The sequence below is a fragment of the Spodoptera frugiperda genome, chromosome 29 (assembly GCF_023101765.2).
Source record: "Spodoptera frugiperda isolate SF20-4 chromosome 29, AGI-APGP_CSIRO_Sfru_2.0, whole genome shotgun sequence".
NCBI lineage: Eukaryota > Metazoa > Arthropoda > Insecta > Lepidoptera > Noctuidae > Spodoptera > Spodoptera frugiperda.
In genome coordinates, this window is record NC_064240.1 from 13,170,384 (window position 1) to 13,193,859 (window position 23,476).

The 23,476-nt window shown below is 35.1% G+C and overlaps 1 protein-coding gene across 1 annotated transcript; it reads left to right on the forward strand.

Annotated features, from left to right (window-relative positions):
* The first annotated feature begins 17,668 nt into the window (after positions 1–17,668).
* LOC118268344 (peritrophin-1) lies at positions 17,669–19,888 on the forward strand. The gene is made up of 3 exons (XM_035582794.2): positions 17,669–17,774; positions 18,186–18,769; positions 19,678–19,888. Exons 1-3 carry the CDS (start codon positions 17,768–17,770, stop codon positions 19,753–19,755), a joined length of 669 nt encoding a protein of 222 aa, XP_035438687.2. The 5' UTR covers positions 17,669–17,767; the 3' UTR covers positions 19,756–19,888.
* Positions 19,889–23,476: the final 3,588 nt, after the last annotated feature.

Consider the following 23,476-nt stretch of genomic DNA (forward strand, 5'->3'; position numbering starts at 1 on the left):
CTTCAGTGTTCCGGTGTTTTCATGTTTGTATCTACTGTAGATACTGGCTTACAGGAGTTGTGGCGGGCTTGTACCAGAAAAAAAAATGTATTTGTTGATATACATATTATGTACGTACCTACTTACCATTGTCTGTTTTTCATATACATACTACACATTTTTCATATTACAAAGGTCTTTTCTTACAGTAACGAAGACCATGTTTTCATCTTTGCACCTTAAGAAAATAGACTTATAGACACATTTATGATTCCTTTGATATTGCGGGTGTTATCGCTGACGTCTGCTTATTTGCTCCTATCCAAAAAAAGTTGAATAAAATTTTCACTCCTAAGGTTTTTTTTTGGGGTAATTATTAGAAAATATTGTAATATTGGGCGATTCTTTTTTTATAGTATGTATATTTTGACATGTGGAAAACAAAGACTTTCACGTGATATTTCAGTTTTGATGTATTAGTCGCCAGGTGGTCGATAACACAGTTGATTGATATTTTCATAATTAAGATCATCTTACAGATAAACTACAGCGGAGCGGCCTACTTAACGAAAATATGTGGAATCGTCCGACAAATTGAGGAGATAATGAGACTGGAATATATCTGGCTTATGTACTTAATGACCCTATATCTAAATTATACTTAATAAATAAAATCGTATTGATATGAACGTTGTGAATGAAACTACTTAAATTCTAAAAGATTAGTTCTTGGAAATAAAAGAATAGGCATGAATTTAAATAAAAACGACAATGAATAATCGTGCAGCTTAATAAATAACACATAGGCTACTTTTCATTCAAAGGCAGAAAAGGCTAGTAAGTAATATTAAAAAAATATATAGCGTTTTACTTAAAAAAAATCTTTAGCTATCATAGATGTTAATCGGATATAAAGTTTATTATCTTCAGTTGCAGACAAAGGAGAATTAGTCTCTCATAAATCACAAGCCAATGATATCAACCAAATGCACCGCTCACACTAATAAAAGCTAATCTAGATAATGCATCCAGGTCATGCAATTATCGACCTAATCAGTGATAATGAATCATAATGATAAATTGACCGAAATTGATCCAATTTCAAGTGATGACGTTAAGTATAAATTAGATTGATGATTGCTTTATAGTCCACCTTTCAACGATTGTCAATGCCGTCGATATTAAATGTGTCTCTTGATTTATATTTGTTGTGTTCGCTAAAAATCTGCTTAGGAAGAAGAATGAATTTGTTTTTTTAATGATGATTTATTTGAACGGATTTCCGTGTGCAATTTTTGTCCTGTCTTTGATCAAAATTATATAACCGGAAAAATATTATAATTTTGGAAATTCATATCTATCTAAAACGACTGTAACACAGTTTCGTAATACATACTAAAAAGGTTTAGCTTTTTTTTCCCAGGAATTAATAACATAAGTAGTAAAGAGGGGATGTTCACCCCTGTATTTTCATTCTGGGAATACATATCCATGTTTAATCAAATCTATACCTTATACCCCTAACATTAACAAACATAATTAATTATTTGTGAGTATAGACTCTTACTAGCTTCTTTCACTGTTTACTTCTATAAAGTTTCATCATGGTTTTACAATTTCTTAAACAATTTGTTACTAAACATTGGCTTTAGATCCGCTTTGCTGGAAGTATACGTGTGTTCATTAGCACACTAATCACTGTAGAAAGTTCCTCGTTTACAATTTAAACTGGCTATTAACGACTGTGTTTTATTGTAACTTAAGTTCTATTCTGTCATCAAACGTCTTAGTATATTGCTAACAAACATAATGATGACGACACAGGAGAAAATCCAACTGTGGGGCATCGATTTTATCAAAAAGAAAGATTAGAAAATGTAATCTTTCTTAAAACCGTATATCGTATAAAGCATATCGTACATAATTCTCAATTCCGTAAAACTTTTCGAATAATAACTGCACTATTTTGCGGTTAACTGCAGCTGGTGCTATTTTCAATTTATTAAAACTAGATACAACAAACAAGAATGATTCTTATTTTTTAGTAGTACCAAAACCATCAAATTACTTCAGCAATTAAAACACGATTCCATCCTTGAGGTGCACATCCATCAAGCTATTAATCAACAAAAAGAACTTGAAAAAGCCTTACAAAAAGCTTACAAATAAACATTCTTCAAACACATTACGCAATATACCGACCATCATTCTAACCGACTCGCTTGATTGATGACTGCAGCAATCATGAATGCCGGAGGACCAAGCACCATGATCTCGCCGCGGAACGAAGGACCAAGTTCGTAGAGACCAAGTTACACTGGGCTGGCAAAACGGTGATAAATGAATGTTCGGATAAACATGGCTACTTTATTACAGAGAACGGTTATGATTTATTCATGCTCTTGTCAGATTTGAGAGGTGGTTGCACTTGGCGCCTTGGGAATTGTACCTTTGGTCCGCTCCGCAAATTGTTTGTTTATTTACAACGCTCCTTTGTATATTGTGTGTTTTAATTAAATGGATATCCTTTAAATTAAAAAGCTTTTTATAAAAATTATAATTGTTGGAAGAATTCAATTTGTTGAATGTATTTGGATGTGTTTGCATAATTTGTTGTAGGTAAAGAATTATACTTTTGCTATGGATACCTATAAACTAATCAAAATTGGTTAAATTCGAGCTATGATAAAATTAAGACCCAAACTATGATATTAGGAAATAGAGTAATTAGGTACTTAGATGATTATCGCTTAAGGATATATTTACCAAAAAACCCACTGATGACACCAAATGACTTGGATTGGCCACCTATTGAGAATTATCTTTGTAAAATTCCCAATTTTTCACTAGTCATTCTTTTACGTAATACCTATCTGTAATCTTCCTTAATTAATATTAATAAAATCAAATGCTGAAAGTGTTTAAATAGATAAAAATATGTAATAACTATCTGTATGTCATTGGTTAATAAGATAAGGATTTAATTGATAATACTGCAATGAAAAAACAAAATACCTGAAGACATTTAAAAACTATGACATTTATTGCGTGATATTGACAATTATTGATAAAAAAATGGTCATATTCACTAGTTGTAAGTAGAAGAAAGTGATTGGAAGCTTCTTTCAATCATTATCTATGCATCGTTCGGCACTGCTCGGCACTGTTCGGCTCTGCTCGGCTCTGCATGACTAATACGTGCTTGTATTGATGAATGTCACTAATGACTTTGATGCCTTTGTATCGCATGGGGATAAGTGAGAGACCAACGGTCAGGCAAACTTTGTGTTCGTGTATTATAAGTTTGGTTTAGGGTTGTAACTTAATACTTGATCATTTTGGATCAAATATTAAAGATTATTTTGTAATAGATTTCAATTTGGTAACAAATATTAATTCAGTAACTTAGTCAGCAGAAAATAATAGGACAACAGGTGATTCAGTTTTTCAAAATGGAGTTATATTGCAATAATTTATTTTAATTTATTATAAGCTTTAACATTCTTTAAATTATTAACTATTTAAATAAGACAGCTCAATACAAAACTCAACCAACAAAATAATATTCACAAAATTGTCCAATACCACACAGTTAGTAGTCGCGCCAACGACATTAACAAGCCCGCCCGGGGCGCCCTCTGCCAGCAATTTGTCAACGTCAAAACTCATTTTTATTGTAACCAAGTTGTCAACTTGGCCCCTTATATCTTTATAATGACACGTTACCAAGTAGCTTTCTTTAATGTCACTTTGAGACAATCGTTCGTGACATTTGGTTAATGACACTCAACGTGTAATTTTGGTCTTTTGAGCCGAGAAAGTTGAAATGTTAAATTACTTAATTTTTTACCGAGATCATATTTATATTTATAGATGTTTTGATAACCTTTAAGGATAATATCGGGTTGCAAAATTATGAGAGGTGACAAGGTGATCAGATCTGTCTCTGATATCCTTTTCCCCAATTATAGTAAATTAAAATTCCCACTTACGTACTTTAAATAAAATGTAACTTAATTAATATGTATATAATTTTATAGCAGATAATATAATAAAATAATTAATTATTTTGTAAGACGTGGTTTACGACGATGTGTAATAAAGAAATAAATCAGCTCATAAGATTATTACAATATTTAAATGAGGTAAAATATCATGTAGAAACATTTACGCGTCATTAAATAAATTGTATTATAATCAGCAATATTTTATTAGTCTGTATTACAATTACTTACCCACAAACTAGCGATCATGGATTCTAGTTTGCATTGAAAACCATTCATTCATGTTTATTGGATTTAATCAAATTCAGTGTTACTCATAATTATGCCCCAATAAAACGTTCAAGTACAAATTATTGCGAAATTCAAACACGATTAACAAAATGATCTTGAGCAGTCACATCAATCCTTTCTAGCACAACTTCAAAGATCATCAGAACAAAGATTCGGAAAAATAATTTAACCATAATGAGTGCATTAACAATATCTAATCTCCCTCCCATCTATTTGCCAGGCAATCAATATCTGTCAGAGAAATCATACTAATCGCATTATCTTATATTAATATGTGATTTATATTGACTAAAGTTAGATATAATATTATTTATTGGCAAGTTTACCTCGGCGTTCGATAAAACGACTTTATGAAGCTTAGATCGTGATCGATCGGTTGATGCTTATTTAAAATCAGCAATATTACTTGATGTATATCTGGGGTTTCTATGTCCTTTTATTGATAGACGTGGAGATAATTCACGTGATTAGTGTTGTGGTTAAATTACTGGGTTTTTTTATGGGTTAGAGGTCAAACGAGTAGACGGATCACCTGATGGTAAGTAATCAGCTTTGCCCATGGACACTCGCAACACCAGAGGTGTTGCATGCCTTTCAAAAAAGAATACGCACTTTTTTTAAGTTTTAGAGGCCGTAACGATTCGGAAATAACATACGACCGCTCATTCCACATTATTGCTGTGCGAAAGTTCCGAGAGAAACGCAGGTTGTGACCTTTTTGTTTTTTTCAACCATTTATATTATTATGATGGGGATGTAGACCTATCGTGTAGGTCGATAAGAGAAAAGATTTGGTAGGTATCAGACCAAAGAATTCCTCAGAGTGTTTAAGCGATAGAGAATGCACAAAAACGGTATTTTGTTTAATTGTAACTGTGTAGGTTATAAAAATTAAGATGGCTTTATTAAGTAATAAATTGGTTCTAGCATTATAGCGCTTCCTTATTGCAGTTTTTATTACATTTTATACAGTTCGATTAAACATTTATTTTATGTGACTAGGTCACTATTTGAAACAGTGACCTTCTAATAAATAAGTCTTATAAAATGTATGATTGATTTATGTACCGTCTGCACGGCTAATAATTTGGCATGCAGGCAAAAAAATAAAGATTGAATCAGTACAGAGACAGTAGCTTTTATCTATAAATAGTTTTATCTATATTAGAAATGTTCAAAGAAGCTTTATCTTTTGTAACCATTGATGGGAATATGTCAGATGGAAATTAGGGTCCTGTCACCGACAACGGTAGTGTATGTGAAACTATTTATATTATATTAAGATCTCGATGTATACTCAGAAATATGTATAAATGGCAAGTTTACCAATATAATAGAATAGTCATTTATATATATAAATTTTTATTTATTATAATTAAAATGTATATACCATAAATGACTATTCTATTATATTCTGTACTGAATCAATCTTAATCATAGTACTTGCACAGGTACCAAATAACCTTATATCTCGACATACCTAATGCACTACTATATACCTGGTACATAAAGGTGACTGATGACTCCCAAATCCAAAAATCACCAACATATCTTGTGCACAAACGAAAAACAATCACCTAAGTACACATTTTTCAGTAGATCCCCGTTTGCGTCTAAACAAGTAATTAAAGCGGCCACAAAATGAAGACACTAATGGCTCCAAGTCACACGGGAGCGGGATCCTGACAGGATGATGGATCCGCCACTCCTCCTAATGACTCCTTATGTTACGAACTGTAAGTCATCCCGCTTATAAGATTAGATATTGCGTGATTACTCCCCGTTGTAAGATGAAGTAGTTTGATCGGTGACAGGGACGCGATGACAGAATTTAATTTCTTGTCTGTCGATTAGATTGTTTTTGTTTAGGGAATTTTATTTGTATTTTTACTGTATTAAATATTTATTTTACTGTTACAAAGCTGTGGTTCATTTTGATAGATTTATTAGATTATTATTTAGCATCAAAGTATGACTACATTGTCACTAATTTGTGAAGAGTGTTTTTTTTACTATCTCTAATGGGTTAAATTGGATTAGTTTAAAGATACATTTAGATTGTTGTTGTAGATATAGTTACATATACCAATTTGTCAAATTCAACTTTATGATTGTACAATACAGTTGAAATTAGTTCACAGGGACGTGCTGGCGTTTCTACGTAAATTAGGGGGAATACCACCTGATATAGGTACTCATCTATTAAAATAATGTCAGATAAAAAGGTTTGCACTCCGTACGTACTGAAATTACCCTCAATTGGGAAATACCACAGATGTCATCGGTATTTCTGAAAGATAAATTAAATGTTATATTAAACTGATAGAAATCTAAACAAAATATACTTAATTCCAGCAATAGCAACAGTTATCGTAGTCAGATTAAAATTATTCAACATAATATATACTTTTTTTCTGTTAATAATTTTTCGATTGAAAATAACAATTCTTTGGAAAATATGTATTCTAAATGTTAAAAATTAGAAGAAGAATACTTTATTTCATTCTCCTCTTTTACTACAGCTTTGAGTATGTAATGACTAATAATCAGAAAAAGAAACTATTTTGATGTACGCTGATGACAAACGTTTACACAGACGTAGATATTATGATTACATTCACTCCACATACGTATAAATGCAATCCAAAATGCACCGATCTTCTGGTTCAGACTCCTCGTATTCAGCACCTACGCGACTCCCGCAGTCAATCACCATCAGCAGGTTAAATAATAAACCTGTCCACATAATTTTAAACTGTACGTCGACCTGTCACCTGTCTTTCGGCATTTTGCCATTTAGTACCAATGCCCGTCAACTGCCAAGAATGCACCGACGATTGACAATCTATTAAACATCCCTGCTCATGCCAACTGGGTGTGAAAGATGCATAGTTTCGCTCTAATTAAACTAGACGGACATACTTTTTGGATGTTTCATAGAATTGTAGTGGTACACGTGTGTGAGTGATGTATTGGAGTAAATGCTTGCACTTTGATTTTATATTGTACATCATTTTTATGTCAATCTGGTATTAAAATGTTATCAACTGGTGACTTTTTGTAATTTCTTGCTAATTTTGAATGTTGGACTTAAAATTAGTAGTACTGTATTTTGTACTGGACACTTACACGTTCACAAAATCTTTTGATTACAAATACTGGAATTGTTTTACTAAACACAAAATAATTGTAAAATCTGATGATAATTTTACTACGGTTAGCTAAAGATTTTCAGTCATCTAACCATATAAAAAGTTTGACAGCTGTTAAAGTAGTAGAGCAGACCTACCACCAATGGAAACATACCCAAACTCTAATAGCTCCAAATGAAAACGTACCACAAATCCACAAAACAATGTAATCACCAATAACATTGGTAATTTAAGTAATTGATATGAACCCACAATCCGGTTGTTAAGTGGGCTAACTCCAACAGGTTTGAAATTTTAGTCAAACAACAAATTAATCTCAATAAGCGCAAATAAATGGCACCTAGTTTTATTCAGCCGACCCGAATGTTAGTTAGTTGCTGCAAAGCCAATAACTCTGTAATAACTGCTATTAACATTGTCTCTTTGATGTTTGTAAATTGGTTACTATTGCCTGTATTTTATTGGTAATGTGTATGTGTGCGCAAACTGTTTCAGATTTAGCTAATAACTAGACTAATAATACAATAGATTTTGAGTTTACATTTCGCTTACAGATGAATCTATAAAAAATCAATTGTGTTGTTAGTGTAGCATGGATTTCCGTAAAGTAACGCCTGATTCTATTCTGTGTACAAATAAATAGATTAAATTAATGTCATAATATATTGATTATGTTTTGTAATTGATAACGTTTAAAAAGCCTAGAGAGAAGTAAGTTTAGTTGATTAGATTGTTACAAACAATAAATAAAAGATCGAAGTAGCTTAACAATATGGGTTTCCGTCCTCAAATCAAACAAATATGAAATTAGCTAGTATAACTAAAATTAATAATAGGTTTGCACTATGAAATTAACACTTATATTCTATTCAATTTCAACATGAGAATGAATCACCTCCAGCATCTTACATCCCCACATCATCATCGAAACACGCCTGATCACTAAGAATGGGCGTAAACTGAACCAGAACACATTTTTCATATCACACGCTTCTATTATTATCTCATGTCGGTGCACCTCTATTATAATAACGAGTGGGCCTCATAATAATTTATTACCACCATTAAAGGTACCAACATGTTAAACGCGCCGGTTGCCCAGCGGGGCATCTTATTATGCCCACTACTGAAATGCTAAGTTCCTTATTGATATACTTCGTGATTGATCGCTTTATGTAACTGACTAAATTGTGGTGTTTGTAAATTATTTTTGGGCTTTGATTTCGTGTGGTCTTTTGGGATTCGGGTGGTCTTTTCGTCTGTAGAGGTCATTGATATCCAAGTTTATGTTAGTAGCGTAATTATAAATTTGGTCCTTTGACTGCGTCGTCTAAAAATGAGATATTGCTAGAATGTTTACACTGTAGCAAACTGCAGATGTGGCACAATTTGATAAAATCTACACTACTTCTGATGTATTAAACGTATTTTTCTTTGAGTGATAGTTTAAGGAAGAAAAACCGGCCAAGTGCGAGTCGGACTCGCTCATTAAGGGTTCCGTAACAGCAAGTAGATGACATAATATAAAACTTATAAAATAACTTGGTTTTACATAGTGTTTGTATGAACGACAAAGTTATATTTGCGGTTTTTGAAAATGTTTTATTTCTTAAAAACTAATAATGATATCTCGTTCAAACCAATTTTCGTTGTTAGTTTCTATTGAAATCTACAGCATATACTTTTTTAGATTTTTCACTCTCTTATTTTAAAAGTTAGAGGGGGGGACACTCATTTTCCTCTTTGGAAGCGTCTAACTTTCAAACGGTTGATTTTCACGAAAAATAGTTTTAGAAACCTTAATGTCTTTTTCAAAGACCTATCCATAGACACCCATCACGGATACGTCAGCAGAAAAATTTTTTTGAACCAGTTCCATTGTATGGAGTGCTACCCCTTAAATTTTTAAATTTATTAATTTTTATTCAAAATTCGAATAGCGGTTACCGAGATACACCCTCCTACAAAGTTTCGACTATGTAGGCCCAACAGTTTGGGAAATAAATGGCTGTGACATACGGACGGACGGACGGACGGACGGACGGACAGACAGACATGACGAATCTATAAGGGTTCCGTTTTTTGCCATTTGGCTACGGAACCCTAAAAAGCAGAAAGTAAAGCTGTTAATTCATGCAGTGATATACAAAAATAAAAATAGCACAGTACAAAATAGCCAGCACTCAGCTTAGTGCTGTGGCCCGATTTTAAGGATTAAGGCTATTAATCTTATCAGTCCTAAATTAAAAGTATCAGCTCATAATGGAAAAGTTCAAAAATATACAATTGGACACACAGATAATAACTAAATATGAACCCTAGATACACAAGCGGGCAAATAGTTTGAAGGATAATCTCATTCTTACAGCTAACGACTTCTGATTACAGAAATGGTGTCAATTGTCAGTAATAATGACAGTAAATTATACACATTGTAATGACAGTCGGCGACATTAGGAATACAACAAATTGCTGTCATAAAGACGTTTGTGTTCTGTAATTGGTCGGAGCAGAATTCGTCATGTGTTCGTGGTTCGTGTCTAATTCGTGTCGCATATTGCAGGTGTCGACTGTGACCAATTGTTGTGTGTGTATGGAGTGTTCAAAATATTCTACATTGGTTTATGATGTTACAACATAAGAACTCTTATTTTCGTGAAATACGTAATTATAACAATAAACACTTTAGAATAAGGAAACCGTCTTTAAAAGTTAAACTTCTTTTAAAAATATTATGCTGAAAATCACTTCAAAATCGATTCAGCCAAACGTGAGATAATCGCACACAAACATACATACAGATTAAACTGAGAACCTCCTTTTTTGAAGTTGGTTAAAATTGTAATCAAATGCACAAAATTCTCTACGTTGTAATTTCAATCACTGTATAAATATAGAAGCTGATTATCTCAATCTAATATTTATACCACCAGGAAATTACTCTACGACTTGATTAGCAATCGATTCCCACACCGAATACTTTGAATAATTCATACCTTATCTCAATTTAAGAGCATATTAAACACAAGTCATATCTTAACTCGATACCGAGATACTTTTATCACAGCTTCATCTCCCAGCAATACCTCACTATAATAAATGGTGAACGTTCAGCTCAGATGCTGCCATTCACCTGTCAAGCGAGTTGCATCTATCTTTTATTGTAGACCACAATTAAACTCGTCGAACAGATAAACGGGCCTCATAAACAAATACATTTAGTTATAAATCGTGCGCATAATAGCTACTCTTTGAGTACGCTTTAACTCAACGGAGCGGGGCCGACTGGGCCCTATCGCTTTCGCCTCGAATAATTTATGTGTATTGTCGAAGCGAACGGTGTCGATTATTCATATTTATGCCGCTAGTGTGGGCACTGTGAAATATTGAGCCGAGGAAATTACTTTGCACGCCTGAGGTGCGGTTGTGTGGGGCGCCAGTTTCAGCGATTAGCGATTAGCGATTTTTGTTAATGTCAGAAGCTTTTTCTTTTGTTGAAGACGATTGTAATTACCATTAGTTGCATTTATTTTAAAAAGCTACATTATTTCTACTGATGTCCTAGCCAATCTCTTACGTAAAGCTGTTGTGCACTCGACTTTATATAAACTAAGTTATCTATAACATTACTTATATTTATATACTTACTTATCAGTTAAAAAATAAGTATCAAGCATTGCAATCTAAAACGCACCATGTCCAAAAGTATTTAATAATTGATTGATTGCTCATTATCTCCTGTTTAAAGGCGATAAATCATTTTAATAAGTTGTGATTATGATACCAGTGATAGATTTGTGACATCGAAATAAAAATACGTATATAAAAATACTTTATCCGTTTATCATTTCATTTATATCCTGTGATGAATGGTTGCCAATGATCCATCGCACCTGTCTTAAACACGAGTTAATGAATGAACAAGCCACACCTACTTTCTTTCTTTAATTGAAAATTAATATTGCATGCAGTTCGCATACATTATGTATTATAATTTATTATAAGAAAAATATTTATCGATGCTTTATTTGACAGTCACAGATTTACAACAGTCATCAATAATGAATGATTTAATGTTAAAATACATACATACATAAAATTACGCCTGTCTCCCATGGGCATAGGTAGAGATAATGGAACGCTAATAGCTCCAGAATCTTACTTACTGTATTCAGTAACACAAGTAAAATAAAATATAATAAAATAAAAGAACGCCGTGGTGGTCACCGGTGACTGACGTTAGCGGAGGATCTTCTTTCAACAGTTTGCTATTGACTGAACGAGCAAACAGAGATGTCTTTATTATAATTCTCTATTCGACTTTTTTTTAAATTCACAAGCAACTTTCTGCACGAAAAAAAAAACGCCTCACCCGCGCCCACTGCGACCACACAAACGATGAATTGTTTCATAATGTTAGTGCCTTAACTGAAAAGTTTATGTTAATCGCCACTAGAGTTAGCGTTACGACGTGTTCCAACTAAGTGGACTTTAACGGCGTATGACTGATGCATACCATTACTGTACCACTTGCATGGGAATAACTAAACGATTTCCACTTACTGATTTTTATTGAGAGAACGCTGATTTTCTTTTTTTTGTATTTGACTCTCCAGTTATGTTATTTTCTTTATAGAGAAATGATTGAAATGTTTATATTGAAATGAAATAAAGCAGTCAATCCTTTTATAAAATATATCTTTTATTGTAATGACAAGTAGATAACTTCGTTAAATGCCAATGCAGGTCTTCACCTAATTTTTATATAAATTTATGAATGCAAGCGGATAAAAAGTAGTAATAAAAAGAATTTAAAACATCTAATTAGAACAAAAACAAACCAGAACAACGTAAATTTGTAAATAGTGATGCTAAATCATTTAAATTTTTCATTACACAAAATATTATTAATCTTTGCTACGCAAATAACAAAAATTCTAATGTTTTGGAGAATGACTTTGATTTAGGAATTGAACAATCTCAGACTTAAGACCTATAACTAGTTTATGTTTACAATAGATACAATAGAATCAGACATATAATTCAAATGTAGTCCATAAAATTTTAAAGCTTATACAAAAACCTACTTTGACATCTTCTCCTTAAAGCCTAAAGTCATAAAATACAGCATTGAGATAAAAAAACCTCGAGATAACACGACACTAATACATAATGAGTCAATGATGAATCCACAATGTTTATTGCCTCTATAATGTCACCATATTTTTCTCACTGCAATCATCAGAGAATACATAATGAATAAAACCACATTCAATGACTCAAAGAGTCAAGAGCCTTAGTTTTGAACATACAATGTATGATATACATGCATTTATTATCATTATTTTAAACTGCAATAAAGTTAAGCCTCATATTCACTAGGCAACAAGCAATATTGACATGCAACATGATTTGATCATCAAACATTGTCCAGTGGAGACATAATGCTCAACACTAGTTCCTCTGGCGACATGTTGCCAACAAATATTGCGAGAGAAATCATAGCGAATTAGTAAATAGAAATTTCATGTTTTATTTTAAGTTACATGTTTTGTATCATGTTGTATAACAAAACACACGACATAATTGTTGCTTTGTCAATACGAGGCTTTAAACGATTAAACACAACCGTCTGTGCCATACCACATCTGAGAACCAATTAAATTTAAATTTAGAATTCATTCACAGCGCCAACCGTCTTCGAATGAACGGAACGAGTGAACGAGTGAATGATCACTTTTATATCCCGCTTATTAGAATCGAGTGAATGAATATGAATTCTTTATTTGACTGATGCATTATGCGAATGTCACGTCCAATTAACTTTGGAATTAATTTCGTTTTGCATTTAAATCGTATTAGTATGGCGGATAAATTAAATTATGAAATGATTTGACTAGTATAATATCTTTAATGTCTGATTCGCAATATAAATAAAATTCACAAGAAAATACAATAGTAGGTATGTTGTTATAACTATGTCTAATTATGTAGCAAGACTACATTATTTAAGAAAAAATAAGGAATAATACATATTTAAGTAGCAATGTAATGTAAGTCAACCCCAACTGAAACTTCTTCGGCATCAACCCTACTGTTGCATTTATTCTTATTTACTTGTCCAATAACTCATGTAACCAATAGGTACAACAAACAACATCAAACTTAAAATATTTAGGTACTTAAAATATAGACAAAGATACGGAGAAGAATATAAGCTAAAATCACGCAGACAAAGTCACAACTAAAACCTAATTAAAAACACATACATTGTTTCCATTTTACAACCATATTAAACTTTAATATCTACACAAATAAATAGCAGAGACTTATTAAATGTCTCGCAGCCAAAGAACCTGATAATAAATTTAATTTTATATTCTTCCTCTGCACTTATGGAATAGTAATAAGCAATTAAGTTTTACGAGGCTAACAGGAGACATAATAAAGACTGATTACCATTTTAATATGGTCATAATACAGCACTGGCTGGGCCTGCATCTTAATGTGCACTGATGACAATCTACTAGATTTAAGTGTAGTGTGGTCTGTGTTATAATGATGTGGTGATATGACATGATGTGTGGGTAACTTGTGTAGTAGGAGGTTCATAATGGTTGTTGGTAGTTTCGTCATTTTGTTTTAGGAAGCGACAAGGAAATGAAGGTAGCGTCGCGTTCCGTGCGCGCCTTCAAGAGCCATCAGACCACTACAGATGGGCCCCAGTAGAACTGATGCCTGATCCGGAGCTGCGGACTACCTAGCGGGTTTACAGGGGCTCCAGTTCGAAAAGCAGGAGTAGGAACGGGGTGGTTTTTAGTTAGTAAGGGTCTGACACTCCCACTTGCCTCGCCCGAGGTGAGAGAAGTCACTGGAAGATTTCGCCCCCTCAAAAAAAAAATTTTTGAAAAAAATGTGTTTAATGTCTTAGGTTATATTTTATAAAAACACCATGGCAGTGCAACCAGTCGCGCCAGTGTGGTGTCCGCAAGCCACTTAACTAGTCACAAACAGATACCAGAGTCGCCACACCCCACTGCGACAGTAACAAAATGAACTTCGAAGAGATACTACTGGCGGTTGGACTGGCAGCTGAGCCTATAGCAATTACTGGTGGTGCGATCAACGTGGATGCGCAACCAGCAACATTCTGTGCTGCTGTCCGAGCTGGTCGCGCCGCTACATCACGTTGGGGTCACCACTTTAGGGAACAGAGAGTAAAGTTCCCTAAGAAAAGGAGGATCCTCCGATCAGGCGAGGTGATCATGCCTGGCGAGCTTTCTGCCCAAATGTTGTTCGTTGGGATTTTCTATCTGTGTTATTTCGCATGTAAACTTCATATGTGCGATGCAGGATATTTATGACTACATCCGTTGATTTTGCTCGTCGATAGTTTTTATGTGCGACTTCTGTTATTTGTCACTTGTCAGGTGTCGCTACACTAAAAAGTAGAACTTTTAAGCATAATTCTTCTATTGACAATTTCATTTACTTGCCTCATAAATATAGAATAAGTAAATAAGCAGCTCGTATATATAAAGCCGAACAAACCCTAGACTTTGTAGCTTATCTTAATACTAAATAGTATTCAATTCAATTTACCAGTTAGCGTCCAGTCGTAACTGTAAACTCGTGTGTATATCATAAACAAGTATTAAACATCTTGTAATCAGCGTGTACTATCAATAAACAGCTAGTTTTGCGAAACCTTTACTAACATGCTAAATGAGAAAGTGTGTTTGTTTGTTCGTCTTTCATTCAGTTCAAACTCAAAGTCAAAGTTAACATTTTTTACTCTGTTAGGTCGAGGCTCAGGAGTCATGGTATTTTGCCGACAACCCTGAGGAAACATTTCCATTTGTGCGATCTGTCGTTTTAAATATCGCCGAACTGATGCAAGCCAACATCTTCGGACAGAACGCAGGTGTCCCTGCGTGCTGACGAGGGGAAATATGGTATTACCAGAGCACAGAGAAGTACTCGAAACCTTTTTAAAGAGGAGATCACCCCAGTTTGCTGCCGTGGGACCACCGTTAGACCTTGCTACGCATAAAATCAAAGTAAGTGACGACCATGAGCCTATTGCTTCATCTCCCGAAACCGACTGTGACTTGTGTCTCACTGTGATAGATATACACGTAATTGCTTCATCTCCCGAAACCGACTGTGACTTGTGTCTCACTGTGATAGATATACACGTGCACTTCCGACGTTTGGCTCCTAAGTTGGAACGGACGGGGGCTGCGCTTAAGCGGCTCCTGCCCAACCTCGGGGGGCCAAATGCCTCCTGCCGGAGGTTGTACGCGGGGATCGTGCGGTCCATGGCCCTCTACGGCGCCCCTGTATGGGCCCCGAGTCTGATGCGGCGGCCAGCTCGGGCGCTACTTACGTCCCAGAGGGTCATGGCCATCCGAATAATCCGTGGATATCGTACGATCTCCGGGGAAGCGGCGAACCTCCTTGCCGGATTGCCACCATGGGATCTGGAGGCAAAGGTGCTTGCGCGCGTCTTTAGTTTGCACGCCGACGCGCGTCGCCGGGGCGAAACTCCGCTGCCGCGCCAGATTAGTGCGTGGCGGGACGAGCTTCGGCGTGATCTCATGGTGGAATGGCAGCAACGACTGTCGCAACCGAGGGCTGGGCTCGCTGTCATTGCAGCGGTAAGTCCCCTCTTTGAGGAGTGGCTAGAAAGGCGCCACGGCGTCCTCACCTACCGCCTGACGCAGGTGCTTACCGGACATGGAAGTTTTGGTAGGTTCCTGTTTCTGATTGGGCGGGAGGAAACGCCCGGGTGTCATCACTGTGCGGACCGCCCGGAGGATACGGTGGAGCATACGGTGGCGGTGTGCCCTGCATGGGCTGAGCACCGCCGTGTCCTCAGGGATGTGGTCGGCGACGGCGACCTCTCGCGTCCGGCATTGGTTCAGACCATGGTGCGGAGCGAGGGGGACTGGGATGCCGTCTCCTCCTTCTGCGAAGCAGTCATGCTAGCTAAGGAGGAGGCGGGGCGCGTGAGAGAACGAAACTCTTCACGCCCCAGACGTCGCGAGAGACACTCCGGGCGTCGGGGATCGCGAGACGATCTCCGGCCACCGTAAGTGCGGGCCTGCGGACGGTGAGCAAGGGTAGCTCGCCGCCCGACCAGAACCAGACCCGTGCGTGCGGCGCGTCGCGTTCCGCGCGCGCCTCAAAGAGCCATCAGACCACCACAGATGGGGCCCAATAGGGCTGATGCTTAATCCGGAGCTGCGGACTACCTAGCGGGTTTACCGGGGCTCCGGCTTGACAAGCAGGAGAAGGAACGGGGTGGTTTTTAGTCAGTAAGAGTCTGACACTCCCTCTCGCTTTGCCCTGGCGAGAGAAGTCATTGGATGATTTTCCCCCCTGAAAAAAAAAAAAAAAAAAAGGCCAAGTGAAGTCCGGAAGAATCAATTAAAAGACCCCGAGGTACGCAAGATCATAGACGCGATGGAATCTGACTATCCATTTAGTGAAGTGCTTTTTATCTTTGACTTTAACATTGTATGGATAGATAATGGAAATTAAGTTATACACGACTATGTTTAATGGATATTATTAATACATTTTATAATGTGGGGTGTTTGAAAATAAATATTTAGATTGTCGGTATTTACTTCATAAAAGGGTCACCCAAAAGTTGCAAAACTTTATACTCAGGTATAAACAAAGTTTAAAAATATTTGATAAATACAAAAAAAAAACTTATTGCGAAATATCGTTTGTCATCCAATAACATAAAAAATACGATGAGAAGAGAGAGATCTGGAACAATTGTTGGAACATCTCGAATGTAAATGATCATAACAGTTACTACATTCGATATATTTCCAACGTATCATCATCATCATCATGTTTATCAGCCTCAGGACACCCATTGCTCAATATTGCTGCAACATAGGCCTCCCAGGAACTGACGAGAACTATCCCAAACTATGTTCGTACCATCATTTAGTTCTTCCAACGTAACCGTGTACAAACTGGATTTATTGTTGTAATGAATATTTTGCTTGGAAGACTTCATTTACTTTTCTTGCATATTTATATATCGGAATACAGAGCGGTCTAGTTTTCTTCTCTCTCCTTTTATAGGAAATAACGAATGGGACTAAATATATTTAAAATAAACGTACCCATAATTTTCAATTTATATTTAACGCCCTATATATTTATGTTGCAGTTTTGATAGTTTGCGACCACAAAATGTTATGATGCATTAATTGATCATGTAATAGATTAAAGGAACATTGTTTCCTACTTTGGTTCAGGTATAAATGTCATTAGAAGTGGTGCTGGAGTATTCAATTGGATCTGAAACTCACAATGAAAGGTAAGTGACAGTGATATAATTAAATTTTGCGACCGGTTCGATATTAAACAAAAAATTATTCAAGGCATTTTTTAAATGGATAAGAATTTTTATTCATTTATTATTTTACTAGCTGACCCGGCGAACTTTGTACCACCTAACAGTCAATGAATGTTGTGTCACCTTTTAGCTAATTTAAGTTTTGATGAACTTAATACAATAAACGTATATATATCTCTCTCATAATTATGTACTCGTCGAGTTTTATTGTTTTTAAGATGAATGTTATGTTATGTACAATGAATGATAAATCCAACGAATCAAAATCCATTAAAATTGGTCCCGCAGATGTCGAGTTATAATTGTTGAAACAAACCTGTCTTTGTTTTATACAATTATAGATATTTAGATTAAAATTGTTTATATTTTTAGGAATAATTACATTATTGGTCATCGTGTACGCGGGAGTGGGGCGGGCCCAATTAGAAGAATGCCGGAAAGAACTGGAAGCCAACGGGGACGTTCAAGTGATGCTCAAACATGAGGATTGCGATAAATTCTTTTTATGTAATTCGGGTGAGCCCACTGAGATGAGTTGCCCTGACGGCCTTTGGTTTAACATGAAAACAAAGCACTGTGACTGGCCACAAAACGTAGATTGTCAGGGCCGTAATATTCCTGGGGAGGCATTAGAGGATTCGGATGAAACTGAATATACGACTCCGGAGTGGGAGACGACTCCGGAGTGGACTACGACTACAACGACTGAAGACCCCGAATTTTGTGATACACAAACACCCACCACCACCACCAGCACCACCACCACCACCTCCTCCCCCACCGTACCTCCAATAGAAATACCTGACGAGTTCTTGCCCAATGGATGCCCTCTGAACCCTCGTATCCACTGGCTGCTGCCTCACCAAACTGACTGTAACGCCTTCTACTCCTGCGTCTGGGGACGACTGGTAATGAGGAACTGTCCACCTACATTACATTTCAACAGAAAGCTTCAGGTAAGTTAAAGTTAGATACTTACGTTCACTTTTTTACATAGTGATATGGGTTTGTGTTTGTTGATTCGATTATTCTCATAGAAATTAGCGTCGCTTCAGATGTATGACAAAAGGTTCGCTCTATAATGAGACTCCTGACATAGTATTGAAAGAGAGGATTGGATAATATCAGCCAAGTGAACAAAGGAGAAATTTGTCTTTATTTCAACTTTTATCCTTACTTCCACCTGAGAATAAGGTAGATGACTTACTTTTATTTTAATGAAAATATGAACGCAATATTGATACTCGTTGTTTATGCATCATCATATTTCGTGTTTTGACAAATATGACTGCATATTTGTTGCGGTGGCTGGGCAACTGGCTGCCGCGCAACGTGTACCAGAGTCGATTCCTGCAGTATCGTAGCAGGAAGTAGATGACATAATATAAAAGTTATATTGTTTTTTAAATCAGTTTTTAAATTTATTAATTTTTATTTAAAATTCGAATAGCGGTTACCAGAATACATCAACTTACAAAGTTTCAACTATGTAAGCCAGACAGTTTCGGTAATAAATGGCTGTGACATACGGACGGACAGACAGACATGATGAATCTATAAGGGTTCCGTTTTTTGCCATTTGGCTACGGCTGCCTAAAAAGGGGGAACAACCATCTCCACCTTTAAATGATGAAGTAACAATGAGAATAAGCTTATTTACCTAATTATTTGTTAACATAATAATTAATTTAGTATGTCTCACGAAAGTTACTTAGATTACACACGAAAGTTAGTTAAATTTCTAGAAATAAGCTTATTATTTTTATTGTTATATCTAGATATAACACTTATTTCTTGTTGTTGGTAAAAATTGTAAGTTTTTTTTTTATTTTTTATTAATAACGTAACATTTTATTTTCTCCAGGTTTGTGACTGGCCTTGGGCTGCCGGATGCCCAGCTACATTCAACAAACATTTGACATCCAGACAATCACTGAGATAAATTAACCCGAAGACCACAATAACTAAAACGAATTTAAATGAGACAATGTGAAAATTATACTTTATTCTTTTTTTGCATATTTTATACTCTACAGCATTTTTTATGAATAAAATCTAAGCAAGCTTTAATTAAAGTGTTTTTAATAAGTTATCTCCTGAAAAATATAAACACTAAACGTGGATTCCACAATAACACCATCTCACAGTAGTAGTACTTAAGTAGTAAGAAATTTCAAAATTCTAAATTCCATGCAGTAAGTATATCACTAGTATATTATGTTTATACTAGGGGTCGCCTAGTGGTCGAAATTCAACCATATACGATTTAATTTACAATACCACTTAACATACGTTCAAGGATAATTTTTATTTAACTCAAACTCAAACAAACTCTTTTCATATGAGACGTGAGAATATCATCGCAATGTCTATCGATTTTGACGTTTTGTCAAATACGATCAGATACTATGCATGTGTGTGTAATGTTTTATTTATTGATTTAATGTACTTTATAAGCATTATTTTTGAAAAATATTAGCGTTCTACACTTCTCCTACACATAAACTATAAGTGTACCAAATTTTATGCTCCTACGTCCGCGCAATTTTCGTAAAAAGCGGTCCAAAGTTTTTGCATCACGTATTAATATATAGATTTCACTATCATTTATTTAAGCCTGGGATATCTCCCATTACTGACCAGAGCCCTGATATTAATTTTAAAAGCCAGATGATCATGTCACACCGTCTTCAAGCACGCATATACAAGCAGTATTAATTACTAGGCGAGCAGACAAGCATAGCTTATAGGTATTATCATGTTATTAGATATAAACTTGCATGGCATGGCACTGGCATATGTATTACGCCAGTGACTCTCTGACACGGCGACTATCGCACTGAATCACGCTGTCAGCACTACTATATTGCTAGTGTAAGAGGAACTTCAGACGAAGTAGATGTGCGGTTTATTTTTATGTGGATGATGGAGAAAAAGTCGATTAAATATTCGAGGTGAAGACCACCTTAAATAAATAAACATAATAAACTCTAGAAAATTTATTTTCTCTTTAGAAGAGTTACTTCAGTTTTTAATGTAGATTACAAAAAAACTTTAACAATTTGTTAATATAATAGTACAAGATATAGTCCATAGGTGAAATGAAATTAATGTTATCAGTTATCTCGAAAAAGTATATTAAAATTAAGATTTTGATTAAAAACTTATTTTAACAAGCATAATTCAACAACAGCGTCTTAAAGAAAATTGTCGACTTATCAGTTTTAGAAAAATACACAACACCCATTACCAAGTTCTACACTTCCACACAACAACCAGAAACGCAACAAAACCGCAAGTTCCATCTAGCGCAGCCTTAACGCAAGCTCCCACACGGGCAGACGCGGCATCGCGACATAAATCTAGACTGTAATCGCGCGCAATCTGACAGCCAGCCTGTTGAAATGAATATTCGTGATAAATCAATGTTAGCCACCGTGCCCGTAGTGTTGCCGTTTATATTTTGGTCGCCATGTTTATCGGGACATGGGAATTGGGAAATATTATTTTGATTACGTTAACGATTTTGTCGACTTAGTGTTTAGTTCCGCGTTTGTTTATAAATATTTTGGTTCATGTTATGTTTCTTTTTTTATTCACATTAAAATTGATTATAAGCGTTAACAAAAATCCGTGATATCCTAACTGAAATAATAGTATTCAGCACAACGTATAAAGGACTTTTGATCAGCATAAATACCTATATTATAACAGCTCGATTTACAAAAGATTAAAAACGGTGTTTGTAAACTCTCTTCACTTTTCGAAAAATAAACTCTTATCTGGATAATAATAAAACCTAAAAACTTGTCAAACCTGTTATAATTGTCCTAATATATTTAAATACGTATACAATAGGCAACTCCATTGCGCTTTTAATGTCCTAATATACTTCGATACTGTAGGCAGCTCCATTCCTCTTGTGTTAGACAGGCGACGACAATCTCCGTCCATTATTATGTCACATTCATTATCGTTTTATTACACACACGACCTATGTATTGGAACCTCTATTTACACTGTTGTATACTTCACGCTATTCAAAGTAAATTATTATGAAACTTAGGTACTGCTTACTGCTAGGATAGGTCCTCTTTCTTATCGAAATACACTACGTTTTTTATGCTAGACTATTTTTTTAATTTATGGAACAGGAGGCAAACGAGCAAACGAGTCACCTGATGATGAAGCGATCAGCGCCGCCCATAGACACCCGCAACACCAGAGGAGTCACAGGTGTGTTGCCGGCCTTTTTAAAAAGGAGTATGCTCTTTTCTTGAAGGTTTGAAGGTCGTATTGGTTCGGAAATACCGCCGACGACAGCTCATTCTACAGTTTTGCTGTACGAGGAAAAAAGTATAGAAGAAGAAGAATTCATAGAAATTACATATAGTCGCTTGTATTATTCCATCTTATTAAGACACCTGCTTCTCATCTATGAGAGTGCGGGTTCTATATAGCTATGCTTCGAAGATGCAATAGCTATGCTGTGAAACTATGTGACCGTTTCCACTGATACTCAACTATGTAGCTGTGCGAGTAAGATGTGCTTGAAGATGCGTCGCCGCAAAGTAGCTGTGCGAAGAAGATTCGCAGCTCAACAATATTATGAACTCTATAATACTATGAAAGCTAACTCACTAGCAGACCAATCTAATAATATATAATGATTAGAAAAAGGGTACTTAGTAATGTTAAAGGGAGATGTACAACAACATTATGCACATAATTTCCTTTGTCCACCTACACGAGTAATGTATTGAAACTATAAACAATAATTAATTTATAATTAAATTAAGCTCCGAGTTAAATACGGATGTTGTGCTCAATTTATGAGATATTCTTCGATAATTATTCACAATAATTATACTGTTTACTCACTGCGGCACTTTAAATTAATAATTAAATGTCGTATAGTCAACTTAAATGTATTTACACGTTAAAGTAAACCATGAGCGTTAATAATTAAAGAAAGTTAATATTAAAATTATTAATGAAATTGATTTTATTATAAACTAGTACATATATCGCGACTTTACCTGTATTATTTTGAAATGTCCGATGTTTACATGACACTTAAATATATTCCTCCATTTTATTCATGTAATATAAGGATAATTGATAGATATATTAAAACAAATCAATAATTAATTATTATGTTATCGGATTACTCGCGTATCTGTTTGTTTCACAGTAGCAGCACAACAATTAACGTTGTGTGATGTGGAATGCTGCTCATGAATATGACCCTGTAGCATGGCTTGGAACTCGTTGAGTTTCTCGGCAAACAGTTACCTGAGTAAGCTCATAATGTAATGATTAATTTAGTATGTCTTTGAAAGTTATAATAAAAAGATTTGTATTACCCCATTCATTGATAATATAAAAAATTAACTCATTTATACCATTTCTCTTAATAAAAAATATTTACCATACAACTACCGATTAAACCTAGCGATTTAATATCCTGTTTTAATATCCTGACATACATATAGAAGTTTCCTGATATCACTCCACAATTTACTCACATATCAATATTAAAGGATTAATAACTGAGCACGAAATAAAATGGCTTGGTATAAAACAAGCAATATAATCAATTATATACGGCACAAACATTATAAATCACTGGCTTACTGATACATCCGCGTTATAAATTTATA